The sequence below is a fragment of the Charadrius vociferus genome, unplaced genomic scaffold (assembly GCF_000708025.1).
Source record: "Charadrius vociferus isolate BGI_N301 unplaced genomic scaffold, ASM70802v2 scaffold662, whole genome shotgun sequence".
Taxonomy (NCBI): Eukaryota; Metazoa; Chordata; class Aves; order Charadriiformes; family Charadriidae; genus Charadrius; species Charadrius vociferus.
Window position 1 is genome coordinate 118,666 of NW_009647412.1, and position 8,489 is coordinate 127,154.

Consider the following 8,489-nt stretch of genomic DNA (forward strand, 5'->3'; position numbering starts at 1 on the left):
TCACCGGGGAGGGTTCCGCTCCGGTTTGGGAGGGCAGCCGGGAGGAAGGCTGTCCTTCAGGGGCCGGGCTGGGCAGGGCAAGCAAGGAGGCTGCCCTGCCCTCCCTCCGCCGTTTTGCTTGTCCGGGCCGGCGGTGCTGGCGCTGCACCGCTCTCATGCCCGTTTCCGAGATGCGCATGGTGGGGACACGCGTGTCTCCCGCTCCGCCACCGTGGCGAAGCTCTGCATCACAGCCTGGCCGTGTTAGGTTCAACACGGAGCCTGGGAGAGTATTTGTCAGTCCTCTCTGGCCTCCTGCACACCACCATGCAGGGTGTCCGGCCGCATCGGTATCAACACATCGTGAGTCGAGGGCTCGCTGGCCTGTCCTCGGCCCAAGTGGCATATCCGAAGTGGCAGTGCCGGGTGGTACTGTGAAAGCATGGTCCATACTGAAATCCGGATGAACTCCTGGCTGGTGTTTAACTGCTCAGGAATTAAATGAGGAGGAACACAGTTTTGGATGACATCCTTAGAGGATAAAGTTTTATGTATCGTGTAGAAATATTTTAACTGGCTTTTCTATGCTTTAATCACTCATTTCAGCAGAACATCAAATACTACAGGGGTTTGGAGTGAATGAGTATGGGTGTGTGTTATTTTTTACCGTGACTTCTGTTCTTTTCAGACAAAAAACAGACAAGTTTTGCTTTTAAGGCTTGTAAAAGGACATGTTTGAATTTTGCAGTTAAGCTTACCCAAAGTTTATATTTAAAAGGCACTATTTTATCAATGATTGATAAAAGAGCAGTGCACCAGATGTATTTAATCAGCCGCTCTGTCTTGGAAAGCATGCGTGTACTTTTGACTCCCTTTCCAGGGTGAAATCCTGGCCTCACAGAAATTAATAGCAAAACTTCCATCAGCTTTACAGGGGCCAGGATTTCACCCTGTGCATCATTAAGAACTCCCTGGTGATGGAGATCCTGCCAAGGGTTCGTCTCCTCCAGCCCAATCAGCCAGAGGGTTCTGGAAGAGCTCCACAGTTTCACACAAGAAACTGGCATTTTTTCCCTGTTTGCTAGTGTTCCCATCAAATACGTCGGCATTTCGGTAGAAATGACAAGCAAACTGAATCTGAGGGGAACTGTCATTAGAGAGGATCTCTTGGGCCATTAAGTCCAGTCCTTCCTAGTGCAGGCAGCCATGCCAGGTAATATCTTTATTAAACTTGATGAGTTCCACATCAAACCAACTGGGTTTCCTACTCCTCCTGAGTAGCCTTATTCTGCTGATATCTAGGAATCTCAATCTTGTCTCTAGCTGCATGTATTCACAGGCAATTATACATGGATAAACAAGCCTTTGGCTGAAAATTATCTTCTTTCTTTTGGCAATTAATCGTCTAATGTCCTACAAGGTAGAAATCAGACTGTTTTATTTCCAATCATCATTTTTTCAGATGTGGCCAGTATTCTGCATGGAAGTACAAGTATTTTCCTGTATCTACCAGAAATGCTAACATTTCATAATTATCCTCTGATTCTTCAGGATATCTGGATTTTTCTCCAGTATCAGTTCCATTTATCACTTTATATCAGAAATTCTTGCTGTTAGCACATATGTGCATGACCTAAATTTCACCCCATTCTTATTACATCAATTCCTCTCAAGTCCTTCCAGTGTAGTATTTGGTCCTCCTGTGTTGATAGAGGACCTCCCTCCCTTGCTTACACCATCAACAGTTTCACGAGTACATTCTTACTTTTCTGTGCCAAGTTTATTACTGAAAGTTTATTACATAAAATACTGAAAGTATTACATAAAATAACTCCCAATACTGATTTTTGAGGAACTAATCTCAAGTACACAGAAACAAGCATTGAAGCTGGGCTTAGAATTCACATGTTTCTGTACAAATAAATGCCCTAACAACCTGCCAGAAAGTCACGCTGTCTTCTCGACACAGTGCAATTGTAACTCCTTTTTGTGAAGCAGAAAAGCTATGATGAAAAGCCATGGGAATGACATCTCTCTCCAGTGCTGAGAGATTAGTGAGCTCTTCCGCAGAAGAGTGGGTCTGTAGCTCTCAGGGACATAAGGGTTGAATACAACTTGGGCACCACCCCTCCGGCCTTTTAAAAAAGGGATGACTGACTACCTCTGCCTTTTAAGGTCCTGCTGAGTTCTGAGCATGACTCTCCAAGGGTTTAAGGAAAGAAGTACCAAACATACCCGAAGCAGCATGTTTGGCACCTGTAGAAATTCAGTGCAAACAGCTGAGGAAACTTCAGGACTGAGCAACAGCTGCAGTGAGGGGTTACAGGTTCATAATTTTGGATTGCCATGCGTAAATGCTGCATAGTTCCCCTTTAGGACCTGCCCTAAATGACAAAATCTCCCTGTGGCCTTAACACAGCTGCTTCACAGGAGGTGCAGCCCCAGCGGCTGGGACAAGAAGCCTGTGTGATTCTGGAACTCGTTGTGCAGCCTATTGAGTGAGCAGAGTTTTACTCCTAAATTGAGCAATGCTGTTGCTCTGCCTACTAAGATACACTTGCAATACTTCATGGCTTCCTTTGAGTTTCTAACAGTCTCCTGGGCCTTAACAGCACAGCAAACAGTGACTCATTAATCTGGCAAAGTACAACCACTGTGGACTCCCTATTCAATTAGTTTTTCTTGCCTTTTCCCTAACCCTCCACTGAATTTTTCTTTATTTCATCCCTAAGCCCACACACAGACACACATGCCAGTTGATTGCATTTACTGGAACTTTGAGAAAGCACTCTTTCAACATGTTTAATATGTTGTAAATTGTTCTTATCATGTCATGTAGCATATGTGTTTTGTGATGGGGAACGGAGACTTTAACAAAGCCAGTTAAACCAGAGAGCCAAATCATTTAATGTAAAATGCTGTAGTTCCCCTCTCATTAAAACAGTTTACAGCACAAAAGAGTTCAGCGCTGTTGGTGGACAGCTATGCAAACCACCCACTCTGTGTGCAATCAGGCTCACGAAATGGATGTGCTTACAACTATAGTGAGAAACCTCTTTGGTGACCAGGAACATGGAAAGGAATTTTCTTTGAACTCCATTAGATCCTACCACTACTTTGGTCAACATCAGTTATCCTGCTGTGCATTTGAACTTTGTTACTGCCCTACTCGACTTTCACTTAATCTTCCTGCAGTGCTGAAGAAGACAGGACATCTGGAACTAAAAACAATTATTCTTATCTCCTACTGCTTTCATAATTACACGAAGTTCGCATTTGAAGACCTGCATTCCTTATGTGGACATGTGCTTTTAATTAACAGAGGGATGCACCACACCACCAGACACCAAATCCTGAATCGTGCACAAGTTGGTTACAGAACCCCTGAATCTTTAGCCAACATGGCAGCTCTCTGGCTGAGCTAGGAGGAAGCCTGGTGACAAACACAAAACAATGTAGTTCCACCAAAACTGTACTTTTTATTAGAGACTATTGCAGCAGGATCCAGCAGATTCAGCTGAGATTTAAGGCAGGGTAGGTACGATCTCTTCCCATGGCTCTACTGAGGGCTTTTCTTGGCTTTCCACCTGCACCGAGTACCCCAAAGAATTTACAGGGCACAAAGACATGAAGGGAAGTGCAGACAAAAAGCTGAAAAAGTGACTTGTCCAACGTCAACTAGCGGATGATGTCAAGAGACATTTTGTATCTTGCTTTCCTGCTCTGCCGGCAGATACGGCATAAAGAGCACACACCGTTCCCTCTTCAAATGGTCAGTCTAATGAATATGGAGCAGTTCAGCCAGTTGTAACTGACACTCCAGCATTAGAAAGAAAGCTTTCAGCTAACCTACACCAGTACGCCATCAGTTGAATTACTTCCTTTAAAACAAGCTTCTCTGTAGGCTCTACACAGCTTGGGAAAATTGGTGAGATGGGAAAGAAAGTATTATGGGGAAATCACCACTTGCCAATGGTGTTTAATGGCTGTTGATGCACAGATATGCAGGTTTATGGCCAGAAGAAGCCTTCAGGTTGTCTTAGTTGACATCTTGCATAACACAAAGCATTCACTTTTACATTCAGTCCAAGATCTGTACTATGAAACCAGAATTCTCTGCTCATCTGAATTATATTTTTCAGAAGATCATCCAGTCAAGAGATGGAGAGTTTGTCCGGCCAATTCATTCAAATGTCACTGTCTTCAATGTTGAGAAACTATGGTCTACTTCTAGTTTTTCTAATTTATGTTAAATCTTTTGGCTTTTATCCTATCTAATGAGTGTTTCTTTGTTTACTCCACTATCATCCTTGGGACTAAACTTACACACAAGATCTATCAAAAATACTGCATATAATATTTCAACTTCTGTGAAATTAACAATAAGTTAAGTATCTGACCTAATGGGTAGTTAAAAAAGAAAAGAAAGAATTGCTGCAGAAAGACCAGTTCTCACTATTCCCACACAAGGGAGCTTTTCATATATATTATCTGCTTTAGCATCTCATGCTAAAGGAAATGTTTAGAAACATTTCTACATCCATGTAAACAGGTTAGGAAAGTAGAGGGTGTGGTAGTGATGACCATTTGCCAAATCAAGATCCAAATAGCTTTGCTTATCTTTTGAATGAGTCATTTTAGGTCATGCATATAATAGTGCAATCCCTTCTTTCCTACAGCAAAGCTTTAAAATTACCCCTCTTTCCTCAAGGCCAGGTAAGTAGGTCGCACTTCTCAATCTCTAGTTTATTTGCATTCGGAATGCATTACTTCTCAGAAAAGCTGCGGCTAAAAGGTGTAAAACAAAAGTAAACATGGCCAAATGAAAGAGATGGGTCCTGACACCAGGAGTCCAGCATATTCAAAATCTTTTACCAAAGATAAAAAGAATATTTAGTATTTGAAGGCAGGAAACCAGCAGAACTCCAGTTATTCTCTGGATCCTCTTCTATTTGGGTGGCACTCTGTTGAAGCTAGATACTCAATACAGATATAGTCATAGTTTGGGGTTAAATTCAACTCTGAAGAAGGCCATTACAAGCCACTGTTTAATGGCCACTTTAGACCCCTTCTGACAACTCAAATAGTGCATGTCTTGTGCTAGTTCTTTGCAAAAGAGATGAGTGTCACTCTGGGTGCCCCTTCCTGCCTATATACTTAGGCAGGAATACAAAAAAATATAAAATATACAGTATATATATAACATAAAAATCTAAGTGTGGCAGACAGGTTAGATTTTCTGCATGTGCTAAAAGTGTTGAAAAAACAGATTTCCCTTTGACTTGTACAGGAGAGGAGAATACAGACTGCCTTATGCATGTCTGTGGTGAGAGATGTTATTGTTAGGTTTCAACTTTCTAGATGAAGAATTTGCTTCTTGCAAGCTGAAAAAGTCATGAAACAATTTGTAAGAAAGGCTTTTACATAATTCAGTCAATAAAACAACAGTAGCAGAAGACTGTAATTGGTTTGGCTGGGTATAATAGAAATATGAATGTGCACACTGTATAAATGGTGTGTCAGGACTATTCAGCACTTTTGCAAGGTTTTTGGAATGCACTAAGTAAAATGGAATTACAATAGTATATAAATGTCTGCACAACAGTTGAATCCATCAAAATCCCACATCTTCAGTTCATCTTCAAGAATTTCTCAAAGTGCACCAGTGCCACACAGAGACAGATGCAGGAAAACACAATATAGCTGGTAGCACTCTCTCACGTATGGATAGCCATATCCAAAACAAACACTGAAAATCATCTGGGGCCTGAAAACATCAACGAAGTATTCATTACTGTTTTAATTTCTGGCCACATACGATTTCCTGATGGAGGAGTTGTCCAATTTACTGGTTCGATCCCACACCATAGAATTAAATGCATTACTCAGCGTTGATTTCAGTAGCAGAAAGGTTAGGTGCTAGGGTGGAATTAACACAGATTATTTCCATTCTAAAAAAACAGGTGGGCAACTTAGGTACATTAATCCCATTGGTAGCCCAGATCAGCAAGTTTCCTTGAGGTATCATTTCCCACTGAAAGCAGCAGCAGCTAAATACCTAAGAAATAGTAAGTATGTGGGTCAAGTTGTGGGCACTTTTGAAACTCCCCCTCATTGCCCTAGAATAGTAACCCTCTATTTTCATTCAATTAGTATTTAGGTCCCTGATCCATGTGTGGGACCGGATCGTGCTGTATCTAGGCTGCCTTTGGTAGCTGTGTTCAAGCTTGGGTTCATGTTCCCAGAACCAGCTGCCCTGAAGCAGTTGCTATCCCACTGTCTGTTGGGGCAGAGCTCTAGCAAGTTAGTCCCCAGTGTGTCTGAACTCACGCCGGACTACAGCTACAATATCTAGCAATGCAGATAACAAAGGGTTTGGGTACAAAGTTTAGCTTCTATCCCTAAGCTAATGGCAATACATGGTCATACAAGTGATAAATAATAACACTTACATAAACATACATGAAAACAGAAAATAAAGTCTCCTTTCAGAACGGTTTGTGCTTTCTTAGTAATCACCACCCCCTATTTACCAAGAAAAAAGGTCACAAAGTAATGCCTTTTTTGAAAGTTTTGGTCCCCAGAGTAGCCTTGTGAGATAAATCTCTTTTTCCATGAGAGTGCTGAGGGGAGGAGGGAGTGGCCAGCCAGCCGGGACCAACTTACAACTCTGATGCCATGTAGACAACCAGATAATGCAAAACATTTACCGTAAAACAATAGGCAATACTGAGCTGTGATCACTTTAGTCCTTTTGTACAAACAAGGCTCCTAAGACATCATTTAATCTCACAGGATCATTTACAGGCACGTGTCCTTGCTGCATGTTAAACATCAACCTTTGACTCATAACTCCTCCTTTTTCACACTGGGTGAAAGTCATCTCTGTAGAAACAAGACCCAGAAGCGCTTTCAGTCTCATGTGAGCCCTATTCCAGAATGAATGGGATCTAAAAGGGAGATAGAAATCTGGTAAAATCGCTGTAAAACTACCGTTTAAAGAAATATTTCTGCAAGATAAACTAAATCAATCTCACCTACAGACTATTGTCTTCTATTCCGTTTTAAAGATGAGAGCCTCAGCTGGGTGAGCAGCATAGCTCCACTGAAGTCAACTTAGCTCAGCCAAGAATTTACTTGTAAGGGTTCGGCCATAAGAAATGTATTGTCATGTTTTGGAGAACTAACTGGGCTGACTGAAAGCACACCATTGTAATTCACAAAGAACACAACTAAACCAAAATATTTTATATGTATTGTATAAATATTAATAAAAGGTGATGATACATATAAGCATACTACAAAAATAAAACAAAAGAACTGGAATGTTTGCCTAGCAGTTTCATTTGGGAGGTGAGAGCAGGTAATGTATGAGCAATGACTTTTCACCATCAGTGACATTCTTTTAGAAAGATGCTATAGGTCAAATACTGGCATTACATTTACATGCTGGGGGGAGGGTTGTGAGATGCCATCTTGCCTTCTGCCACAACTCTGTCTCCAAAAGTTTTCTGGACTGTGCAAGGGTGACACTCAGCCTGTATGTCCAAACCAGAGTCAGCCAGAAATCCTCATGCTCTGCTTGCAAACCATTTGACTGGAACTGGAAGGGACAGCTGACATAAGTGAACTCTTTGACAAAGAACTTAGCCACTTGGCAGGGAAGCTAGAAAAAGCTGAATTTTGCCAGCCTTGCACAGAGGTTACCAGCAAGTACATTCAGCTAGTGTCGTCAGTAGGTTTGATGATATCCCATAGCTCAGAGCTGCTTGCATTTTATTCTGAAGACATGGCATTCAGCCGGAAAATCTCACAGGAATTAAAAGAATAAAGCTGTAATGAAAAGAGTTTTACAACTCCAGGGAGAAAACCTGCCTTAGCCACTTACATTTTGATGACCTGAATGCTTTGGCTGTCTGTGCCAGCCTCACACATTAGCATATTGTTATAGGTGGTGTCATTTAGCAGGAGCCAAAGTAAGGTGTGAGGTGTGTCGCCATCAGTGGATACCTCCTGCCTGGGAGCTCTGCCCAGCCACAGTTTTCTGTCCCCTCCATCCTGCCCACCTCAGCCCCCCACGGGCCGGAGCCTGTTGCCCCCTCCGGGGGCTGGCGGGGCCTCGGTGGGTGGGTGCCCCTGTCAAATGCACCTACCAACCAGCTGCACAGCATTTATGGGTTCTTTGTATATTCTTAAATGATCAGTCCATAAGTAAAACATTTTAAAATGCGAACATATCTAAAAATGCGTGTACCCACAGAGACTATTCAGTAATCTCCGTCCTTGGGGAACACCCAAAAGGAAAGGCCCTGACCAACACACCAATGGGACCGGGCCCTGCTCTGGCACCGGAGAGGTGACACGCACATTTACAGGCCGCCTCCCCCACCTACCACGGAGAAACCGAGACCCCATCACCACGCTGGAGAAACCACGGAGAAAACGTGCAGGGCAGAGAGATGTGCCGGTACCCCTGCCGGCGGGTTCACAGCCATACAAACCCCGGTCCC

At 42.8% G+C, this 8,489-nt stretch overlaps 1 protein-coding gene across 1 annotated transcript in view; it reads left to right on the forward strand.

Annotated features, from left to right (window-relative positions):
* Positions 1 to 4,740: 4,740 nt before the first annotated feature.
* PCTP (phosphatidylcholine transfer protein) overlaps positions 4,741 to 8,489 on the forward strand; it is a 13,520-nt gene continuing 9,771 nt past the window's right edge. Inside the window, exon 1 of the mRNA XM_009880235.1 lies at positions 4,741 to 4,787. Within this exon, the coding sequence (XP_009878537.1) occupies positions 4,741 to 4,787 (47 nt within the window). The remainder of the gene's footprint in view (positions 4,788 to 8,489) is intronic.